At 47.6% G+C, this 24453-nt stretch overlaps 1 protein-coding gene across 1 annotated transcript in view; it reads right to left on the bottom strand.

Moving 5' to 3' along the window:
• CPT1B (carnitine palmitoyltransferase 1B) overlaps nt 1-19533 on the bottom strand; it is a 144581-nt gene extending 125048 nt beyond the window's left edge. Inside the window, exons 1-4 of the mRNA XM_069229479.1 lie at nt 19354-19533; nt 5359-5518; nt 4283-4422; nt 1656-1827 (exon numbers count right to left, since the gene is read on the bottom strand). Of these exons, the coding sequence (XP_069085580.1) occupies nt 1656-1827; nt 4283-4422; nt 5359-5499 (453 nt within the window). The 5' untranslated portion in view covers nt 5500-5518; nt 19354-19533. The remainder of the gene's footprint in view (nt 1-1655; nt 1828-4282; nt 4423-5358; nt 5519-19353) is intronic.
• Between the last annotated feature and the right edge of the window lie 4920 nt (nt 19534-24453).

Raw genomic sequence — 24453 nt, 5'->3', positions numbered from 1 at the left:
TATAAAAAACTACCGGGCCCTAGGAGACAGTTTTCAATGTGTGTTTACTGAGAGTGCTCGAGGGTTTGGAAGAGAGTCATGCCCTCAGTACAGCAGCCGCCTGACAGATCAGTAAACTGAAGGAGACAATACATCAATGCTACCAGGATGTCCTGTTTCTGCATAACTGTCTCGCGTTCTCATGCTAACGTGCCAGCTGCTAATGCTCCCAAATGGATTCTTCACTGAAATTAGAAGTCACTTACCAAAGTGTGGCTGTGAGGTGGAGGCCGGTGTGCATGAGACAACATTTTATGCGATGAGTGGAAGAGGTCCTCCCATAGTCAACATCCCATTAATTTGTAACAGTTTCCATGCAGAGGCTAGTTTCTTCCTGCCTGCAAGTGCAGGAGGGGTAAAGCAGGTGTAATATTAACAGACATGTGTCCCCTTTAAGCCTAAGGTTTGTATAGCCTTCAGGGCCACACTTGTGTTTTGAATCAACCTCAACCTATGAATCAAATTTGCAGCTTCTATGGGCGTGTTCCTGGCCTGCCTGGAAGCCTTGTCCACAGGAAACCTGTTGGCGCTTGAACAGTGATATACTAAAATGTCCATGGTAGTTGACCCATATTTGACATCACAGTGCAACTGGCCTCTGGTGAGATCACAATTGTGGCCCCTCTTAACATTATTTTAGCTCACATTCTGCGGTTTGCTGCAGAGGATTTAGGGGAAGGAGTGGGGAGTAACAACTACAGATTGTGAGCAGAGCTCTTAGAGTTAGTTCCTTTTCCTGCGGATGCCTTCATGACCCCTTAGACTGAAGGTATCAAGGAATGCACCAAGGGTACCTTCTGCATTCCAGAGCAAGCATCTGCTATTCCTCCAAACCCTCAGTGGGCTTCCATGTGCAGCCCAGAACATCAGAACCTTAGGCTCTAAGCAGCCCTTTACTCCGAAAAAGGGCAACTGGCATTGAAATACTCTAGAGCTCTGCTGAATCATGGTTTGCTCTCCTCTCTTAGATAATTACCCAGGTTACGCAGGTAGAGTTACACTTGCACTTATGGTGTTCAAAACACGTAAGGTAGGCCCCTGCATTATGGGGGGGTCCCCCAGGGTTCCTTGTTTTGGAGGGAACCCCTCACCCTCTAAGCCATGCCATTTTATGTGTTGCAAAATGTGTGCAATGGCTTGTAATAAGAAATATTTAAATACTTGGGAAAGCCACACTGCTTTTCCGAGCAGGCCCCTTCAGCGTAGAGCGGGGGCCTAACCATTCGGGGGGGGGGGCATTAAATCCAAGACCAATGAATATTAGTGCAATCTGGGAAACGCTGGGTCCCTCGTCACTTTCTGTAGGGGGGGGCCCGTAATTTTGTGTTATGCCACGTGTTCACAACGCCATTTTTATATACACTCGGGGACTCTGTACATATTGAGGATCAACTGTGACCAGTGTTTAATGCAGTTATTTAAAAGGTGGGCTTGACACTCCTGTGGAACAACTATTAGTGTTAGTGAACTTGACAGCTGTGTAGCCATACAATACTTCTTTGCATCTGTTAGAAATGAAGAGGGGGGAGGATGGGTCAAATAATATAGAGTACCTGATGCGGTCCCTGAAGCCCAAAATCAACTTTGCTCACTCAGGGCATCCTACGAGCACTTACCGCCCAAACCTTGGTGCTTCTGCTGATCTTGCCATGAGGCTCGAACATCCAGCCATGATAGGACAGCAGCAGCTTCGTGGCTTGTCTGAAGAACAGGATCCCGGACAGCCATAGGCCTGTCGAGAAGAGGGTGGCACTCATGAGGGTCTTGGTGTGAGTGCCAAGCAGGGCACTAGAGTGAAGGGAGACAAAGGTGAGGACGCATCAGGAGTCCGTCTCCACAAGAGAGAAAGCACGTGCTACTGGGACCACCAGCTCACCTCTCTGGTAGTGAACCCTCATTACCTCCCCTCTCAACAGCAGAACTTTGGATCACTGAGACCACCATGAGGTCACCGATGTAGTAGCTAGACTCAGAACCAAAATAGAAATGAGACTTTCGAGGTTTGACCTCGCTAACAAACAAAAAAATGATTTCTGAGGTCACCACGGGTTCATTGCCTCACTAAAACCTATCATTTCTGGGATCCTAGAAATTCACCTCCTGAGTGAAACTTACAGTTACTGGGATCACCAGTTTCCCTCATCAAGTGTGAAATCTAGGAATATCTGTACTGCTAGAGGTGTACCTCTTCAGTGGTTTGGTACCAGAATATCCTAGTTAGACTATGGTTGGATCTAAATATTTAGGCATAAATATTATTTACAATAATATCACCCAGTAATAATAGAAAATCTACATAAAATGAAGCACATTTTTTTGTAAACAATATTTAGAACACAATAAGTATATCAAGCTACATTTTTGTAAACAATATTTAAACAATAAGTATATCAAGCTATATTTTTGTAAACAATATTTAAACAATAAGTATATCAAGCTATATTTTTGTAAACCAAATTCTGAAATGCAACTCTTCAGTAGTAAAATTTATGAACAACTGTCATAGGGAAAAGCGATGTTTACCCCACAACAGTTACATGTAGGACAAGCAACTGCATGAAGAGCTCACCTCTATGGCGGAGTATCCGTTAATGATTGGGAGCATCCGCGGTTTACCTTTTGAGGAATGAAATCTAGTAAGATTGGGAGCATTGCTAATGCATCGCTTAACCCATCAAACTAGAGTGATCAAAACTCCACTTAACAGCAGTGAAACTTCAAAAAACATAAGGAGGATCTCACTTTTGGGATGTCCAATGCTTGAGACGGTCATCCCATGCAGATCAAAATGTTCAGTGGCCAGCAACATCCAATTCCCCATCATACCGTAAAACCACAGGACACAATGCCCTGTGCACTTCATCTCCCCAAGGCCAGGCATTATGCATAAATTCAAACAAACATGCACAAACACAACGCAAAAAACACAGGTAAGAAATTAATATAAAATACACACAGAAAACAGGGACACTAAAACGTGTTTAACTATATGCACTCAAACGGAATCGGAGAGACAAGCTACACTTCACAATGAACAGGTTTTAATGCAGCGCAAGAAGGCTGAGAAGAAAAGTTATGTCTTGCAGTGCATAGCATCCTTAGAGCAGTCTGGGATCACACTACTGGAACACACTGCAGAGACAAAGAGATATACAATACAGGGAGATAGGCACCCTCCTGCCTTCTTACACACATGCAAGTGCACACACATTGTGGGCCATGTGTAATGTTCTCACTCCATAGACGTCCTCTAACAGTAATGCATGTTTTCATTAGGAGGCATGGCGTGTTACAGATCTGATTCTTCACACACTCACAATGTGTGAAGGTCACTGATTGGCCAGGGATGGGACTGCGGCCTGAACCTTAATGAGTTTAGTTGAACTCCCTCAACACAACCGATCCAGCCATTCACTTGCCAAGTTAGACCAGAAACCGTGCAGCGGCGATTGTCACATGACGTACTTCCAGTATTTTCAAGATGGCTGCAGAGCGGTTTTCTGAGCCGGACAGCATCTCTTCTTGACTACATAAAATAACAACCCTTGGAAGCCAGGTGCGGGTCGGAAACCTCTCCCTGGTGCACATTCTGCATGTCGGATGAGGCATTCCTTTGCCCTGGGGTTCATCCTTCCCCAGCACCAAGAGCAGTTATTGCCGACCCCGAGAGGATAAAGGACCTGCACCGGAAGGACATTCCTGGTAACATGTCACACCAGACTGACTTTCCTAACGGAGCTCAACATACAATCTTGTACTGCAGGGGTTGCCATTTCACATTGCAGCCTGCATACGCCTGGCGACGGCCGCAGGACTTTTAAAATTAAAGATGTCCTGTTTACATCTAGCAATATGTTGGGCAAAAACACAGACCAATGACCTCTCTCAGGTACAACAATAGGGGACGGGCAAACGAAAATCCCTGGCACAGAAAAGGTCAGGGGCTCGCTTCATACATTTTTAGTATTAGTCCTCACTCCTGATAGAAATAAGAGGTGCACATGTTTGTACACATGATGCGTGTTAACAAGAGCGGTCTCAAGGTTTGTAGCCCCGCTTTTCACACACGCACACCTCACATTCTCCATCCAGCGAGGAACAGGGCGACGCAGAAGGGCCTAGAAGGATGCAGCAGGCTTTACCAGGGAGCATCTGGCAACATCAGCTTGCAGCATGAAGCAGGAGGTGTAGCAGGCCGCAGCAGAACACAGCAGGGTGCAGTAAAGGCTGCTTGGTGTCTCACCTCCCTGGAAGGACATTGCGGATGTGTCCAATCATCCCTGCAGACAGGTCGATCTTCGCATACAGGCAGCCCACAGTCCCAACAGTAACCAACAGCCAGCTGGTGGGGCTGGCAGGATACAAACCTGTCAGGATGCTGTTCTGTGGGGTAAACAGGCACAGAGACAACTACACGTAAGTCGAGCAAAAATGCAAGAGGCTGAAGGACAAAGATGTGTGTGCAGTGAGAAGAAGAGAGGCAGAAAAAAGATGAGTGCTGGATTTAAAATGGCAGTGAATAGAGGGGTGCGGTAGAAAGGAAAGAGAGGGCCCAGCAAGGAGCAGACAAAGGCAGAGATAAAAGACTGTTGGGAAAATTTGGTCAGAAGAAGGTGGATCGATAGAAGAGAGGAACATAGGACAGGAGAGGATCAGAAAATTAGAAGAAGAAGAAAGGAGTGGGAATAGACTGGAACAACAAAGAGCAGGTGAAGAGGGGAACAGGAAGGAGGGAGAGAGAAGATGGGGATTCAAAGCCAGTGAGAGCGAGAGAGGTCACGAAAGGATGAAACATTGGCGAGGATCACGGATCAAAAGGAATGTGTGAGAGAATCAAGGACCATAATGGAAAAAAGAGTGAGAGTCAGAGAGAGAAAGGATCAAGAAAAAGTCAAGAAAAGTGAGATTCGAGAGCGAGGGAATCAGAGAAACAGAGGAAGAAATGATGGGGGTTCAAGAGGAACAGCAGAGAGTCAGAGAACATTGTAGAGGTTCTAAGTCCACGAAGAGTAGGAGAGAGAATCAAGGAAGAAGATAGAGAAATAGTGATAGAGGTAGGAACAGAGAAACTAGAAAGAGAATCAGGGAATTACATGAACAAGAGACAAGAGCCGTGAAAAAGAGACTATGTGAGGCCGATGGGGAAAACGAATGCAAGGGAGGATCCAAGAAAGAGAGGAGCAAGAGAAAGATGAAGGAATGAGCTGAACACGAGAGGGAATAAAAGAGAGGGACAGAGGAGGGGAACGAGGGAGGCAGAAGGAATGATAGGCACAGGGAGAGAAAGAAAGAGATAGAAGAAATGGCTCCACAGCTGACCTTTATCCGTGTCAATCGCTTTCTCCAAGACCGGACTTCTGTCAGAAAGAAGTGCTTCAGAGCCTCCCGGCTCAGCTGGAAATCAAATCCTTCTGGCGTGACCGTGAACTGGAAGGCCACGGCTTGATGTGCTTCTGCCATCTTGGGATGCTCACACCACCTGTGCAAAGGTTGAAATAGAGAGATGAATCCAGCAAGGGAGTTCCCTCTGGGTCTCAGACAAGGCAGTAATTCAAAATGGACATTTGCAAAAGATCTCTATAGGGCCCTATATTTATATCCTTAACTTGACCGGCAAAAACACTGATCAATTTCTGAACAGGGAATGCGAAAACAAGTTAAGGTAATCCATGTCAGTGATTTAGTTCCTGTTAACATTTCACATGTTTAGCACTCTTAGGGAACACAATAATAAATTATTTTCAGGGTGTGTTCTGTATTTTTTTCGTGTAGCATATTACTTCTGTACAGTCCATATTTTGACCTGAGGCACCTTCAGATACTTAGAACGAGTCACAATCGAATGCTCTGGATTTGAGTCTGAAGGCAGTGCAAGTTTCTCACGGTGATTGTCAGTGAGTCAAAAAGGTGTTCAGAATAGACGGTCATCCAATTCTTGGGCTGGTGAGGGGTGCACAAGGCAATGGTCACCTATTCCAGCTGTGGTTCTGTGCGAATGTGTGTGAAGGAGGTATACATTTGTCAGCATACTGACAGGGCAAAAGTAACTGAAAAAGCGGCGCTTACAGAGCGCACGTGTTGTGTTTTGGGAGTGATGAAGTGAAGGAGAAGTGGGAGAAAGGCAGTCAGGACAGAGTGAAAAGAGGGTGCTGAAGAAGAAAGAGATGTAAGATATGTAGATGGACGAGATGTGTAGAGAAGAGACCGTGCATGACCAAAAGAGTGAACATAACAAGAGTGATTGAGACATTCTGAAGACCATTACTTCTTCCACATGCCTCAGTAACGTTTAATTCACAGTTTCAATTTCAGAATTGAAACATTTTCATTATTATTTACAATAATATCATTGTCGTTACTAATTTGTCTTAAAACGCTAAGAGCAATTAAAAATGTCAATAGTCCTGGCTGGTTTTATATGTATATCAATTGTTGTGTTATATATCTGGATGCAATAACAGAAAGTTTGAAGAACCAAAATACTTTGTTGGGGGCATACTATGGAAATCACAAAATTTAGGCCTATATTTATTATTCCTTTTCACTGTCTTTGGGACATGCAAGGAAAAAGCAAAGCCTTCAGTAATATTTACAGTGCACCTCAAAGCCTGATTTGCATGGCCTTGCATGGCTTTGTAAAGATATGCAACGTAAGGCAACTGCTTCGCTTGTGCTGCATTACACTGCATTTCAAGTTGGGAGGCATTCCATGGGTGGAGCATGGGCATTCCCATGCATCCATCCATAGGTTTTGCTACATTTCCAAATTTATAAAGACTTGTAAACCTAGAAATGCGTCAAAATGCAACACCTTCCCAAGTGAAGCACAACGGGGAAAAATATTTGTATTTCTCCTCTGTATTTCCTCTTTCCTCGTGCACTGCATTCTGGAGGGCACACAGAAAGAGGGAAATACCTCTAAGGATTGTTTTTGTGCAGGAAGGTGTCCCTTACTGCACACAAACAATCCTGCCTGTAACGCAGGCACCCTTGCACTATAGTGTGAGGGTGCCTGCATTGGTGCTAGGCTGCCTGCCTTGGCGCTAGGCTGCACATTGTCCCAGCACTCAGACAGAACTGAAATGCTCTATCTCTTTGTAAATATAGAACATTTCTGCTCTCTCCCTTGCACACAATGCAGTGCAGAAAATTTGCCCTCAGCTGCATGAAAGTTTAGTAAATGTGCCCTTTAGCTTATGAATTTGAGTCACACAAATACATAGACCATGCCTCATTTATAGACCCCCCGTTTTTTTCGTCCCTCTTAAAGTCCTGCCCACAAAGAACAGAAATTAACCAAATGACCATCTTCCAAATAGAACACGCAGGATCTCTCCTTACTCTGTATCACAAGAGGGTCATACATGGACATTATTTAGGGGTCACCCTGGGTTGCAGCTGGAACCCTTGGCTTCCCCCATGCAACTCCTGCCACTGCGTTTGCAACCCCTGGACTCAAAGGTGGCAAAATTAGTGTCACAGATACTTTGGGGTACAGCTGCGGCTCCACTTTCTTTGTTTTCTGTAAAAAACAAAGGGGGTCATTCCGACCCTGGCGGTCCATGACCCCCAGGGCCGGGGACCACGGAAGCACCGCCAACAGGCTGGCGGTGCTTCCAGGGCCATTCTGACCGCGGCGGTAAAGCCGCGGTCAGAAAAGGGGAACCGGCGGTTTCCCGCCGGTTTTCCCCTGGCCCAGGGAATCCTCCATGCCATGGGGATTCCGACCCCCTTCCCGCCACCCTGTTTCTGGCGGTTTTCACCGCCAGAAACAGGATGGTGGGAGCGGGTGTCGTGGGGCCCCTGGGGGCCCCTGCACTGCCCATGCCACTGGCAGTGGGCAGTGCAGGGGCCCCCTAACAAGGCCCCATAAAGATTTTCACTGTCTGCTTTGCAGACAGTGAAAATCGCGACGGGTGCCACTGCACCCGTCGCACCCCTGCAACTCCGCCGGCTCCATTCAGAGCCGGCTTCCTTGTAGAAGGGTCTTTCCCGCTGGGCCGGCGGGCGCCCTTTTGGCGGTCGCCCGCCGGCCCAGTGGGAAAGTCGGAATGACCCTCGCGGTCTTCCGACGGGGTTACTTTGGCGAGCGGCCTCCGCCGCCCGCCAAAGTCGGAATGACCCCCAAAATCTATTATGGTAATAGTGAATAATAAAATATTATTCACTATTACTGTAATATAAAAATGGATTATAATTAGCTGGAATATGCCCCCCCCCCCATCCCCCGGCAACTATGGTAAGTAAAAAATGCTTTTACAAATATGATGTGTGTGTGCTTGGGAGTGAGAGGGTGTTTAAATGAGAGACTGTGTGTATGTATGAATGAACAAATGTGTGTGTATATTTAAACATGCATGCATATGTGAATGAAAGTAAAGGTTCAGTGGCGTGCAATAACACCTCCACTGCTCCTGGCATTTTGGTGAATGGATGTTCATGGTGTCATATGGGGGGGTACAACTCTAATTATTGGATGTCTAAAAAATGAATGTCCCTGAATCTGTAAACAAAAAGATGGCATAATGTGCATGCATCAAATCATTGTAAAACAAGGAAGTTTGCAATACCTGCATGAAAACTTTATCTAAGTTTATTTTCACAGTCTAATTCTGGCATTTCTACAGGTCTGTAGTAAGAAAATTACATCCACCCTATTATAACAAACAACAAGGTGATGCATGGGAGGCTTAATCTGAGTCACTGGCAATCACTTGAGGCTGAATTCCAATCCATCATTTTTTACCCACCACACTAACTCTAGACAAAGGCCCGCCTAGTTTAAATTAGTACTGACCCTGCTTGTTATAGTAACAGTCTGTCCCTAACTTCTCGAAAAACCCTCAGGAGAGACCACATGGTAAACTAATACGAGTTTCGCCTAATTAGAGGCTGATAAGTAGGGAGTAGCTTCAGTCCTATGGTAACGTGAGCACAAAACCCACATCTAGGCATACCTGTCGCCCTTCAGTGTCAACTGCAACAAACTTCAAGCTGATGGATTGACGTTTGCTCTGGAATGTTCCTACTGGGGCAGGACCAAGGCTGATTTGCATATGGGTGGGTCTAATGTGAGGTATCATGGTGGGTAAAAAATGATGGACTGGGATGAGGCCCGAGAAATTACCATTGGATGAAATTAATTAAAACATTCCTGCAATCACTTTTTGTATTATCAGTGTGACGCCCTAAGTACGACAGAATTGCCCGGATGTGGGTCCCATGCTTACTGTACCACTGGAACCGAACTAAGGAGGCCCATTAGACTGCAACCAGTATTGGATTGCCGGAGTTCCAGTTCAGCAAGGATATGGCTTTGCAGTTAGGGCTGGACTGTTCCTATTGGAGCAGTACCAAGGCTGGTTTCCATATGGCAGGGCCTAAACTAAATGGCATGATGGGCAAAATAAATTGGACTCGAATGCGGCCCAAGTAATTACCACTGGCTGGCATGAATTCAAGCAATCCATCCACCACTTTTTTGTATTCGTTGGTGTGACACCCTAATTGTGATAGGTATACCCAGACTTGGGTCCCATACTCGCTGTGACACTGAAACCAAGCTTCACTTGACTCAAGAGGCCCAATTAGGCTATAATCGGTCTTGGGTTGCATGAGTTTTGTTTCAGAGAGGACCTGTTTGGCAGTTCGGGCTGGACTGTTCCTACTGGAGCAGAGCCAATGCTGATTTGCAAAAGCCTGGGTCTAATCTAAGGTCTCATTGTTGCCAAAAAAAGTTACAAAGATGGACAGGGATGTGGCCTTAGTATTAATCAATGACAGGGATTATTTAAAGCCTTCCATCAATCACTTTTTTCTTCAGTGCGATACCTTTTTGTGGGTCTGTGCTCACTTTGCCACAAGAAACAAGCTGCACTTGATTGAAGAGGTCCAGTTAGGCCAAAATAGGTCTTGCATGTGTTCCGGTTCAGAGAAAATCTGGGTTGGCGATTCAGGTTGCTCTGTTCCTATAGGACCAAGGTTGATTTGTATATGGCTAGGTTTAATTTAAAGAATGATGGTGGGCACAAAAACAATGGATTGAGGTGGCAAGTAATTACCAGTGTCTGAGACCAATTCAAATATTTCATTGTTCACTTTATGTGGTGTCCCTCTCTACTCTGCTCTAGTCAGTAATAACAGTTGAATCATGACATCACGCTGCCCACTGCCAGAGCCAGAAACAGAATGACATCTGGTGGTTAGGCAATGAAAAAGATAACTTGCTTTTCAACTCTTTTTCAGAGCTATATGCCCCTTGAAATTTATATTTATTAACTGATAATGATTAACTTGTGGTGAGATTATTATTAATGTCACAGCTGGAGTTCATTACAAGAAAGCAAGAAGTTCGGAATGCATATTACAATACATTTTGACCTACAGGTGCCACGAAAGCAACATATTAAACTACCTAAAATAAAGTTAGCACTTAATTACTAGCTGCATATTGGCTTGTTAATTATGACAGCACAGGTTCTGCGTGTATTTTATCCATGTGAAATCAAATGATTTCCTTCAAGAAACAGCACAGGAGTGTAAGATACTGAAGGGGTTTTGGTGGAATAATGAGGGTCATCTGTAATAGGGATTAAAATATCCTTTCTGTCACCTCTGGGTTTCAAGTTCTATAAGGAATTAAGGGCCTGATTGGCAAACAAGTTACTCCATCACAGACATGACTGATATCCTGTCTCCTGTATTACAAGAAGAATATTTCCCGTGACACTTGTAATACAAAGGGCAAGATAGTGTTCACATTTGTGACAGAACATACCATCTGCAAAACTGTATATCAGGCCCTTGGGCTTCAGCCAAGCTCTATGTTATCACAGATGCCTTTGGTGACTTGCAATATGGTGGTAAAGTACAGAACAGGATGTTTTAGTCCAGCGGTCCTTAACCTGTGGTCAGAGGGCCCCTCGGGATCTGCAAGGCCTACTCAGGGGGTCCAGAACTGTTATAAAATTAAATAATATTAAAATCAAAACATTAAAATTAATAAAGTATACATAAATAAAGAAGAGACATTGAAAATGTGAGAACTTTTTCTATATTTGATGGTAAATTAAATAAAATATTTCAGTATTTGCGCATTTGTTTCGTCTAAACTTGTTTTTGTATTTTTGTGTAAAGTTGCTTTGACCAGGGGTCCCCAGCTTCTAATAATAACTCGGGGTTTTCCTGGACTCAAGTAATGAGTCAGTGGGAATCCACATTAGTGGAAAGGTTAAGCACCGCTGCTTTAGCCTATATATAAAATACTAAAATGCTGCTCTGAGCATGGCTGTGCTAAACAGCTCTATCAAATCAATTGTGTTGCAAAAAATTTAAAACAATAGAAGGGTAGGCCTGCGTAAACCTCCGGTCACTCTTCCCCTCGCTAGCTCTGCTGCTGCAGCCCAGTGAGGCCTCAAAGTGCAAATAAATGACTGGCACCAGCGAGGCCTGTGCAAGGGAACAGAGCGGCCCACAGTTTGGTTTACCATGGCACACTCTGAACTCTGGGCGTGATTTGCTGTGGTCTTGGCAACACCACATTTGGCAGCACAGGCCGTGGGCTTCTGACAAAAACTTTGGACATCAGCACTTATGGGGCGAAACAGTGTAAAAAACACAACTCTCATGTTAAGAGGTAAAAAGCCGCTTTAATAGTACAGGTCTGGCATAACACATTAACCTTGGCATTCAAGCCTCACAAAACTACAAAATCCTCACTAATACAATATTTCCTCCTTACCCCTCCCCCACCCTCTAAACTTACCCCTCACCAATACCCCTTGTCCCATCCCCACCTTGACCCGACCAATCCATTACCCCTCTGTCCTGCTGTCTACCTTCTGTAGTTACCCTTGCCTTTCCTCCCTTGTGTTAACTCCCTGCCCTCTCATCTTTTTGCATCCATCCCCTTACTCCCCAAAGCCTTTCTGTGAAAAACCCTGCCTAACTAGACCTGCCTACCAGCGACATATGATCAAACAACCTCAGTAAAGCATAAACCCCCGACTCCAGTCGGGGGGAGTGACAAAGGGGACTTCCATGGCATTTCACGAGCTGGAGCAACCTGGGAGGCGTGGCAATCTGCAGCAGTGAGTGCAACATTTGGAAGCTGGAGAGCTGTGGATCGTTGGAGAGAGCTCACAAGGAACCGGAATTGGACGAGGATCTTGAGGAGCTACTACAGAAGGTGTGGGAACTACCAGCAAGGCAACAAAGAAGTGGGGGCAACAGGAACCAGAGCACACCAGCACAGAGTCAAGCCAAGAGAAGGAGGCGGATGGCAAGCAAAAGGGAACCGCCAAGTATGGAAAACAGAGCCCCCCACGAGGGCGCTTGGTGGTTGCAGCCAGAACGGCACCCCCTGGCAATCGCACAACCACACAGGCAGCAAAAAGAGGGAAGACCGCAGCTAAGTCCCGACGGCCTGCCAAGGTTGCATCTGACATAGAAGGACCGAATGGGGAGAGCAGTGATGAGGACTGGGACCAAGGCTAGGCACATGAAGATAGTAATGCGGAGACCATGGAGGCAGTGGACGATCAGATTAAGGAGACACAGGATGGTGAGCAATTGGTGCAGTGAGAGGTGCACAGGCAATGCAGCGTGGGCGTGCCAGTAGCAGCATAGCAAACTATGGTACACAAGTAGGGGCGGTGAACAATACACAACTTCACTTTGACGGGCAACAGGGATCCAGCAATCCACCACAGCAGGACCAGCCGGGCACTTGGGTAAGGGGTTCAAGCACACCCTTTTACACCTCCTGCAGGGAATCAGTGGTGGGCGTGGCCTGGCATGGGATCAGAGGTTCCCCGTGGCTAAACGCCCTTTTACTGGCGCGGATGGCCAGTGGCACAGTCAGCGGGCAGGAGGGGTGCCAACCGAGGTGGCCATGGGCAGCACAAGGCCTAATATGACAAACGCAGGGGGTTTAAAGACCAATGACAAGGAGAGGCCGGTGGCAAGGGACACAAAAAGCAAGGTTACAGAGGATATCAGAGCAGAGTTTCAGGTGGCCAACACAAATGAGCGCCCAGCAAAAAAGCACCTACCCCACGAGGGCTTGGGTGGGGGGAGCACCCGAGGAGCTGTAGTAGGGAAGCCAGCCAGAGAATATCTGAGATCATCCCCAGGCGACCCTCCAGTAATGGGCAAAGAAACTGGCCTGGGGAGCCTGATCCCGCTGGCAGCGAAGGAAAGGATATGGAGGAAGGAGTTCAGAAATATAGCCTCCCTCCTGGAGGTGGGGCAGACTGGGTTGTCTTGACCATGCATGATAAAAGGACGAAGAGAGAAAGGAGACGTGCAGGCGCAGGGTCGAGAGGAGCATAGAAAACTGGTTGCAGGCCTTCCGAACCTTAGCATGTATTTTTATTGAGAAATTTCCAGAGTGTGGCAGGGCTGTTCCTGCACAATCAGAGGGTACATGCAGCTCAGTTGAAATATCAAGGTGATGCCTGGCTGCACTACTGCAAAGGGTTCAGCGAAATAATGCGAACTGGTCCAGCATATGGTGGGATAAGCAAGATGTTGAAGGGTTCACAACCCACGTGGTGGCATCCAGAGAAGGGGTAGGCTCATGAGAACATAGTTTTTGCACCCTCAGGGGAAAAGGAAAACAGGAAGGGTTCTCACATGGTTACAAGGCAAAGAGTCATGGCGGGGCCAATCAAAATAGGCCTCGGTCAACCACCTGCTGGAAGTTTGACAAAAATGAATGCAAGAGGGGGCAAGTACGTAAATTCAAGCACAACTGCAGAGGTAATCACCCATCAGTCGAATGCAGGAGGGCAAAAGGGGTGGGGAAGGGAAGGACAGGGGTAACAAGAAGTAATAGGCCAGGGGAGTAGGGCCACGGGAAGAGGCCCCCGGAAGCCACGTGTCTTTACCCACCCTCATCCAGGTGCATCACCTTTTATATTTACTCAGCAGTTACCCCAAAAAGACAGACAGACAATTACTGGAGGAAGGTTTCATGGTGGGGTTTAGCATCTCTTACAGTGGTCCATTTAGACACAGCATGTGCAGAAAATTGAAATCAGTCAGGGAGAACCAGGACATAGCCAGCAAGAAGGTGGCAAAGGAGTTGGCGTTAGGAAGGGTGGCAGGCCCATTTGTAACTCCTCCTGCAAGAAATGTGTAGTTTCACCACTAGGGTCGTACCAAAAAAGAGTTAGGACATTCAGGTTAATTAATCACCTGTCTTGTTGGTGAATGACGGAATGGACCCAGGAAGGTGCTCGCTGTCGTGTACCACAGTGGACGACGCAGTTGACCGAATCAAAGCGCTGGGTAAAGGGATGCTACTGGCAATAACAGATATTGAGGCACCGTTTTGCCTCCTACTGGTACACCCTGATAACTACCACTTGTTGGGGTTCCATCTGGATGGCCAATTCTAGTATGACAAATGCCTTCCCATGGGTTGTGCCATATCATGAGCATATTTTCAGAGGCTTTCATCTCCTTTCTGGAATGGGCTCTGTTAGAGAGGCACCCTGGGAGACGTTGCACACATTACCTGGATGATTTTATATTCACAGGCAGGGCAGGTACCGGGGACTGCGGGGAACTCCTACAATGCTTCAAATGTTTGGCTGCAGAACTGGGAGTCCCTCTGGCACAGGACAAGATGGAAGGGCTGACCGCTCCCTTATCCTTCCTGGGCATAGAGTTGGACACCAATGAGGGAGTGTGCAGGCTTCCCTGGGACAAGGTACAAGAAATGCAGAGGGACATCACACAGGTGCTCGCACAAAAGAAAGCTACATTAGGAGAGATACAGCAGTTACTGGGCAGGTTCAATTTTGGGAGTAAGGTAATACCAGCAAGCAGACCATTTGAAGAAGAAACACCACAGGGTGGGCATTACAGAAGGGTTCAGGAAGGTCCTGGAACCGTGGCTGGAATTCCTAGGTAGCTTTACAGGACACTAATATGGAGAGAACCCTGGGTCTCTTCTAAACACCTCAAGCTCTTTACTGACCCGGCAGGGGGCGAGGCTGTCAGGGCGGTTTTAGGGACAGCCTGGATGGCAGCCCGCTGGCCCGCAGCATGGCGGCTAGCCAGCTTGACCAAGAACATAACGGTACTGGAACTCTTCCCTATAGTGGTGGCCTTTGCGATTTGGGGATGCAGACTTACAAATAGGCAGATTACCCTATGGTTAGACAACCAAGCAGTAGTTCAGGCAATCAACCTCAGGACAGCACGGTGCCCGCACGTGGTGGGGCTGCTGCACCACCTCACGGGTTGCCAACAAAGAAACAATGTTGCGTTGAGGGCTAGGCACATTCCTGGTTGCGACAATGCCATGGCTGATGCTTTGTCCCGTTTCCAACAGTAGAAATTCAAGGAACTGGCCCCGCAAGTGGATCTGCACGTGACTCCCATATCCGGAAAGCTGTGGGAACTGGTGGGACTTGTGGATCGGTCATGAGGATGCTGGTGGACAATACGCTTGCTCCCAAGACAGCAGTAATATACATTAAGTGCTGGTAGGTGTTTCAGGAGGTGACCGGAACAAAAGGGCATGACCAGGTTAGCACGCCGGAGGTGCAGAATTTTATAAAGTGGGCATTTGCAGAGGGTTAGGAGCAAGACACAGGCATAAGCCCACCTTACTGGAGTGGCCTACTACACAAAGTTGTCATCAGGATCGGATCCCACCACTACATTTAACTGCAGGGCGCCATGAAAGGATGGGGTAGGTTACAGCTCACCCGGCTGAATCAGCGCCTTCCAATTGACTTTGCCATATTGAGTCGGTTAATTGCTATCCTACCACAGATATGCAGGACAAGACAGCCTTTACAGGGCCTTCTTTGAGAAATACCGGGTCAGCAAAATTGTGGCACATTGCAGGTCACCACCGGGGACCTTTGCTACAAGAACGGAATGTGATCATGGGGGAGGGAGGCATGACCATCCATCTCTGCAGGTCAAAGGCTGACCAAGGGGGGGAAAGGGAAATACTCACAGCTTTTCTGCCTGGAGGAAGACACACTCTGCCCAGTGTGCAACATGCAGGAATACATCAGGCCTGGCCTCCCCACAGAATCACCGCTTTGTCAGCACGAGGCCGGCTCCTGCCTCAGTCGTTTCCAATTCAATGCAGTTTTAAAGATGGCCATTGCAAAAGTTGGGTTACCGCCAGGGAGATTCGGGACACACTCCATCCACATAGGCGCAGCAACAACAGCGGCAATAAATATTCTCATTGAGGACCGGATCAACAGATTGGGTCGCTGGGCGTCAGGGGGTTTTAAGGGGTACATCAGGCCGGTGGCACCACTAGTTTAACCCCTCGCTGTCTCTCTCCTTTTTCTTTTGTTACGCTGCAGGACTCGCTGGAGATGAGTGCAAAATATGGATTATGTGTCACTCATATATATTAAAGGCACAGAGCTGGGCCGCACGGAAAAAGTTTGAGGGGCTGGGTTGAAAGACACCAAGGTGTCATGGTTTGGCCAGCCTGCAATTCAATGGGCGCAGCTCATCCCCACTGTGCACAGTGAGCTCCAACGGGACGGCAGGCCAGATGTTGTGATCATACATTTAGGGGTGGAATTTAACCTGCCTTGGTAGGAGAGATCTGTTAGGGACAATGGTATCAGGGCTCACAGCCGCGGCTAGAATATCAGCTGGAGGACACATTCTTTGGTCCAAAAGTGATAGCGAGGCTGAGTTGGAAGGGGGCTTTGAACCACGGGGCAGTAGAAAGATCCTGATGGCAACAGTGCTTTAAATGGAAAAATAGAAGTGCAGGTACTCTGTACCAGAGTACCTGCTTGTTTCTGAGAAGTGCTGGTACTCTCCAATTAAAAGTATTACGTTTTTCTTGAGATGTGCCGGTACTCTCCCTCTCAAAATAAAAAAGTGCCGGTACTCAGTACCGGACAGTACCGGCCCATTTAAAGCACTGGATGGCAACTCAATATTTCTATGTCCTAAGTGTGTAGGGCCAACTCTTGGGGCTTCATTAGACACGGCTTTATCAACCTAAAGACACCAGGGTTATATAAGGCAGATGGCGTCCACTTGACAGGTGTAGGCATGGATATGTTTCTGTTGAACATAGTGGGGGCTTTAGAGGTTTTCAATAGGACAGTCGGGAAGTGGGAGCTGCCTTCGGTCGGGTAACCACCGGTAGCGTGATGGTAAAAAACAGCCGGACAGATATAACATAAAAGGTAAGAGCTGCTCAGAGAGTGTCCTTGGGATGCCTTACGGCAGGGACATGTGGGAGCAGGGATAGGCCAACAAAGGGGGTTAGCAACAAAGGAGGGAAGGCAGTCACTTGCCCGTCTGGGCAGGGTTTTGGCGCGGGCCAGTCGCATAGCGGACCGCTCGGGCCCATGCCCAATGCAACCAGGGGTGGTGACCAACTGAATGGGGAGTGGGGGAGAGAGACACAAGCTCTGGGAAAAAAGGGGCGCACCTACTATGGGTATGCAGGCTTCACAGCGCTTAAAGGTGAGCATCGAGAAGCACCCATCAGTACGAGGATCCCACTATGCTTTGTGGAATCCACCCAGACCAAAGAGGCGGGCGTCATAGCCGCAAATCAGGGGGACTAATCGAGGCAGGAAGACACAGCCAGACGTAGAACACCATAACATAAAAGGCAAGAGTTGCTCGGGGAGTATCCTTGGGATGCCTTACAGCAGGGACACGTGGGAGCAGCAACAGGACAACAAGGGGAGTTAGCAGCGGGCAGATACGGCACTTGTAGCCCGGGCAAGGCCAAGGAGCCGCCCACGGCAATCGGTAGCAAGAGAAGTCTAGCCGGTGGAACGCTGTCTAGGAGGCCCTCGTGAAAATAAGTTATGCAAGAACATTGGCGATCAGTGGCTAACAACACAGTAACTGAAGAGGCACAAACTGACATGCACTGAACTTGTATAATATGATTGCATTTTTGCATTTGTGAGTTTGAATTTGTGAAGTTAATTAAAACACTGCGGCCGTTATATGATCCAAATTGACTCTCCCGTTCGTTGAAGGAAACGTTCCATTTCCATTGAAGGAAAGGGTGGGGGGATTGGTACAAAAACGCGCGCTCTCTCGATTGCAAAAGCGCCCAAAAAGCGGCAGGACCCTTATGCAATGGCGAACCTTGGACCCAATTCATGACAAGAGAGAACCGTTTTATAAAAGAAGCTCTCTGGGGCTCGGATCTGTCGAGCGGTGCAGAGCTGGCAGCCTGACGGAGAGTGGGCGTAGCAGGGTCTTGTCGAAGGCGGAGACAAAGGCGGGCGGGGAAGACAGTTTACTCCGTCACGAGTTCTGAAACCTGCGGCGTATTTTGGGAACTGCCTCCACGTTTGTTTCCATCACACAGACCTGGCACGGCTCCAACTGTGTCAGAGAGCAAAGCGGCTTGGCCTGGAGTCCCGCTGGAGGCCGCGGACTCCGGGAGGGGCGGTGCTCCGCGTGGTTTGCTGCCGGTGTGTGGGCTGCATTTTGGCGTTAGAAGTGCAGACAGTACTTTTATACGTGCAGAGGGGGTATATTAGGTGGGGAAGTAGAAGAGAGCGGTAGTGCAGGCAGTGAGGGTGTAGGGCGCGGTGCGGTCAGTGGAGTTACCCGCCGGTGATGTAGGTGGGGGCGATGATCCTGTAGGCAGGGTGTTGAGGGCGGAGCTGTTGTGGAGGTATCGGCTGGTATGTTTTTTTTTCACAAGAGAAGATGGAAAGTGGAACTGTAGTGAGGGTCTAGCGTGTGCTACTGTGAGGTGTAGAGGGTGAAATGGGTATAGGTGGGGCTATACATAATGGCGTTGCTGCGTTACAGTAGGCAATGTGTGGGATGTTGAGCGCACAACTATGTATTTTTGCAGGTGCGTAGTAGAGAACAGAAGTGGCGGTGGGGTGTTAAGGGTTGTATTGTTGTCGGCGAGGTGCCGTGGGGGGTATTGTTTAATTGCATCTGCTGTGGGTGGGGTGCAGAGGGTGGCGCTCTTTTAGCCGGGGTCTAGAGGGTGGGGGTTTAAATGGGGGGGTAGCGGATGGGATTGCAGGACGGGTGCAGTGGGGACATATTGCTGTAGGTGGGGATTAGAGGCTGGGATTGGTCTCGTGGAGAAGACTGCTGTAGGTGCGGGGGGATTTGTTGCAGCTGGCGGGATAAACGGTGGTGTTTCTGTCAGGGCCTGTACAGGGTGCTATACTTGTCGCTGTCTGTGCAGAGAGAGGGCTGTGTTTTTGCGTAGGGTGTGGTTTTTCTCTCTTCAGTTGCCACTGCCACAGCCTGTACTGAAGATAGGGTGAAAGCAGGGGTGGGATTGGTAAGGACGGCGGTATCATCACCTACCTGGCTTGCCTTTGGGGGTGGGGGGCTTCTCTACTCTTTTGACCCACGGAAGGGGTCTGCTTAAATGTAGATACTTTTCGTGGGGGGCAGAGCCACCTGTGGGTTTTGTAGAGGTCTTTCCGCCGCGGTGTCCTTCACAGCTCAGAGTGTTCTCTGCCCTCCTGTGACAGGACAAGGGCCGGGCCCTCCCCTTCCCTCTGTAATAAGACACCAGCGCAGACTGTAGGCGGTGCGCAGAGGAAATGTTTAACTTAAACAGCCCGTGGCACAGGATATCTCTGCCGCCACATGCGCAAACGCATATTAAAGGCAGAGCGGGGCAGGAGAAAATAGAACCATAAGAAGAAAAGCAGACAAAATTCCAACAGTGTCGTAAGCAGCCTCCAGAAACGCTCATAAAATGCACCTTTTCATTGCAGTCATTGTGTAGTAGACTGCTTTAAGCAGCTCCTGCACACCCTAAAACTTCGCACCCTGTGCGCAGCCCTGCAAGATGCCCAGGTTCATGCGTGATGTGTGTTGCCCCAGTCTAGGCTTTTTCTTTGAATTCTGGGACTTGTAGTCTTTTTTTCTTACATTATAAAATGGGATTATAAGTCCCCGTAATCAAAGGGAAAACAAACTGCACTGGAGCAGCACATCATGCATTGTCGTGGGAAACTTGGCAGCTATGTGTGCGTGGACTCAGCTCGCACGTCCTAATTGCTGGCCCTGGGCCGTGGTTTAAGTGGGATGCAAAAGGTGCTGGGTCTCTATAGGGACATGTCAAAAGCATTCCAAAAATGTGTGGTCTCTGTAATTAAGGTTACCATGGTCTGTGGAAGGGCAATTTAGCTGTATCAGAAAAATGAGTAACAACAATTATTTTGTTGTGAATAATTAAAAGTAAAAATGTTTCGGTTCTGAAAATATGAGCCTGTCAATTAAACGTTTCTAAGAAAAGTTGAAAAAGTAGTTGCCTTCGGACTGTCTGAATCATTTCCCCTCTCTTTTTTTTATATCATCATACCCTTGTCCTCTGCAGTCTTCAACCATGGCAGACACTTATATCCTTTTCCTAAAAGCATGTTTGTGATATCCTCCATCCGCGTATCCCGCATGTCATATCTTTGTTCATCAGGGCCATTTTCTCACCCTCTCTTCGGGTGTAACAGTGAAAAGACCACACACTCTGTTTGAAGGGGTAAAAGGCCGCTTTAATAGAACAGGTCTGGCAATAACCATTACCTTGGCATAAAAGCCTCACAAAACTACGAAATCCTCACTAATACAGAATTTTCTTCCTAGCCCCTCCCTCTAAATTTACCCCTCAGCACTACCCCTTATCCCATCCCCACCTTGACCCGACCTACCCATTACCCATCTGTCCTGCTGTCCACCTTCTGTAGTTACCCTTGCCTGTGAAAACTCCCTGTCCTCTCATCACCCCCAATATATGCAAAAAACAGACAAATTGCCCCATCAACCAAACAGCACACCTGCCCTGTTAAAGCTATCCAATTCAAGCCATAACCTCAAAAGCCCCCAGACAAACCTGAGGAACTGAATTGAGACTATCACCCAGCCACACTAAACATAAAAAAGGGGAAAATTACAAAATCTTGGGAGGGCACGAAGACAACACGCCTACTGGGTGTGACGACGGCCAAAGAGGCCGTCACCGCCCCATCCGGGACCATAACCAATCACCAAACTCGGGGTGTGGACTATACCACAGACGCCCGATAAGCCTGGGGGGAGACAGGGCAAGCCCTCTTCTCCCCCCAAGCCCTCATCGGGCGTAACAGTGAAAAGACCACACACTCAGTTTCAAGGGGTAAAAGGCTGCTTTAATAGAACAGGTCTGGCAATAACCATAACCTTGGCATAAAAGCCTCACAAAACTACGAAATCCTCACTAATACAGAATTTTCCTCCTAGCCCCTCCCTCTAAATCTACCCTTCAGCACTACCCCTTATCCAATCCCCACCTTGACCTGACATACCCATTACCCATCTGTCCTGCTGTCCACCTTCTGCATTTATCCTTGCCTGTGAAAACTCCCTGTCCTCTCATCTTTTTTGATCGACCCCCTTCCCACCCGAAAGGCTTTCAGTGAACAAAACCCCTGCCACACAGGAAAACCCAATAGGCGTTTTCCTGCCCCACCCAACCCACTCTACCTATCCCAGAGCTTCTCACCCAACAAATCTGCAATGACCAAACGCAGCTCCAACATATAATGTTCATTGCCCATGAATGATAAATGGACCCCGTCCTGCTGGAATAGTTTCACCTCTGAACCAATAATGTTTTCATGAGTTAGAACCGAAAAACCTTGCACCCTACAAAAATTTCTCATCTCCCTATTCACCTTCCTATGCTGTTTCTCTATCCCCTTAAAAGAATTAGCGCCCCTCCAGACCCTCCTCGGCACCAGACTAGTCACACAATGTGGGTACCTGTCCAACGTTCCTTAATCCTTACCAAATCCATTTTCATCACCTTCAAAAGCCAATACCCGATAGCGAAACTAAATTGTTCTCCCCTAAATGAATCACCAATAAATCAGGGCAAACCCCCTGTTCCAGCCTCTTGGAAAGAACATATAACAATTCACCCCACCTCATCCCACTCTTACCCACCCAGCTAACTTTGATCCTTGCCCCATCCAAACCCAATTGCCGACCAAAATGCCTCTAACAAGCTTGTTTTTCAGCCCAACGAACAAATGAATGCCCGACAATCCATACAGCACAGGCTCTGTCCGGGCCCCGACGCAACCTACAAAAGAACAGATGTTAAGTGATTTGCATAACAGCACGGTTAAAGCAAGAAAGGAAGGTAGAAGAAAAAAGAGTGGGGGGAGGGGAAGAGTGAAAGAAGAGGAAGTAATATGCACATCTGAAAAAACCAACAAACTACCCTCCTATTTAAACAACCTAACATAGCGCTGGAAACACTGCGATCTCTACCTACCCAACTCCTGAATTGCCTGATCAGTTTTCCCCCAACCTTCTTGCTTCTGTGGCAGCACCAATCCTAAAATAATGCGTCCCGTAGCAATTCGGATCCAAACCCAACCTCCTAATAGACATCTTCAAAACCGCAAGCACTTGCGAAGCTGTTAAACAAGAGCCATCCTGGTGCAAGAATACCAACCTGGGAGAGTCTGGCAAAAAACCCACAAAAACACTCCAAAGCCCGAACCTGTTCCCTTTAAAATAACCTCCTGGCCCCTTCCCAACTGATCCACCTTAGACTTACCCAACCATATGACAATGTCCCCACCTCTTACCTGCACGTCCGCACGCAATATACCTTCCTTCCCTCTCACCCCCAGCAGCTCAGAAACGCGAAATGCCCCATGGAATAGCCAAGACCTACATAGTGAACACAATAGCATCTTCCAGTTTGAGAAACAAACCTCCTCTAAAACCTCCAATATGGCCCGTAAAAGCTGTGATGTAATCAGGCGCCTGCGATCCCACCTCGCGCCCCGTGACCTAGCCCAACCCGCCAAAATCCTCCTACAAATTTCACCTTCAACTGGATCATACCCCCCAAAATACTTACCATAAAATGAAACCCCTGATAACTTACCCGCTATTGTAACCGCAGACAACCCTGCTTCAATCTGCTGCATAATAAAACGAACAGCATCATCCTTCCTCCTAGAAATAACTTCACACACACCCCCACCCATTTTACAGCACCTGAATTCAGAAACTCCAACCAGGCCTGAAAATAACTCTTCCTCGTTGACGGAGCTATAGACTGCTGTACCAGTTCCAACATCCTCAATCTCCTATCTCCCACAACTCCCCAGGTATGACAGTCTTCTGGAAATCTGCTCCTGGTGCCAGACCACGGAACCTCTGCCACTGAAAACGAGATAGAGCATCAGCAATATCATTATTAATGCCTGGTATGTAACTCGCCTTAAACATAATATTAACCTTCAAACAATTCAACATAAAAATTCGCAACAACCTCAGCACTCTCTCATCCTTTGCTTTTTGCGAGTTGACCCAGGACACCACAGTCTGATTGTCCACGTTAAACACAACATTCCTGTTAGCCAAGTATGGACCCCAAACGACCAAGGCAACCACCAATGGAAAAAATTCCAAAAGTGCAATACTCTGTCTCGCTTGCTTCCAACTTGCTGGCCAGGCCTCCGCCGCCCAAGCCCATCCCAAAACAGCCCAAAACCATTAGCACCCGATCCATCTGAAAATATCTGAATTTGCCAAAACCAATCAGAGTCCTCCATCAGCATTGTCACACCATTGAATTCTTGAAGAAAACCAATCCACATCTTCAAATCTTCTCGAACATGAGCCCGAAGCCGAATATGGTGATGCGGCGAAATCGCACCCCGCATAGCAAAACCCAGCCTCCTACAGAACGCCCTGCCCACTCTCACAACCTTACAAGCAAAGTTCAAATGACCAAGTAATGCCTGAGCCTGCCGCAATTCCAACTTGGGTTTCTTTACTGCCTCCTTCAACATAGTGATTAACTGCTGCATTTTGTCTTGAGGTAACCTCACCTCCATCTTTTCCGAATCAAGCTCAATGCCCAAAAAAGTGAGACATGTTGACGGCCCTTCCTTCTTTTCTTTCGCCAGCGGAACACCAAAAAGAGATATCAACTTCTCAAAGTCAGACAGGGATCTGCCGCACTCACCTGAATTTGCCTTTCCAACAAAGAAAAAATCATCCAAATAATGTGTCACCAACCTAGCACCCCCTTGAAATTGAAAACACCACTGCAAAAAGGTACTAAACATCTCAAACAAAGAACAAGACACCGAACAGCCCACAGCAACATCCGATCCACTTATATTGCATCCTCAAATTGGATGCCCAACAGGGAAAAATCCTCCGGGTGAACCGGTAATAATCTAAAAGCCAACTGAATGTCAGACTTACCCATTTCTGCAACTTGACCACACCATCGCACCAACAAAATAGCCTAATCCACAAAGGCGTAATGCACCTCTGTATCCTCCACTGCAATGAAATCACTGACCAAAGGACCAGCCGGCATGACAAGTGATGAATCAAACGGAACTCACCAGCCTGCTTCTTAGGTACTACCCCAAGGGGTGAAAT

The sequence above is a fragment of the Pleurodeles waltl genome, chromosome 4_1, assembly GCF_031143425.1.
Source record: "Pleurodeles waltl isolate 20211129_DDA chromosome 4_1, aPleWal1.hap1.20221129, whole genome shotgun sequence".
Taxonomy (NCBI): Eukaryota; Metazoa; Chordata; class Amphibia; order Caudata; family Salamandridae; genus Pleurodeles; species Pleurodeles waltl.
Note: the sequence above shows the minus strand (reverse complement) of the source record. Positions and strands in the feature narration are given on the sequence as shown.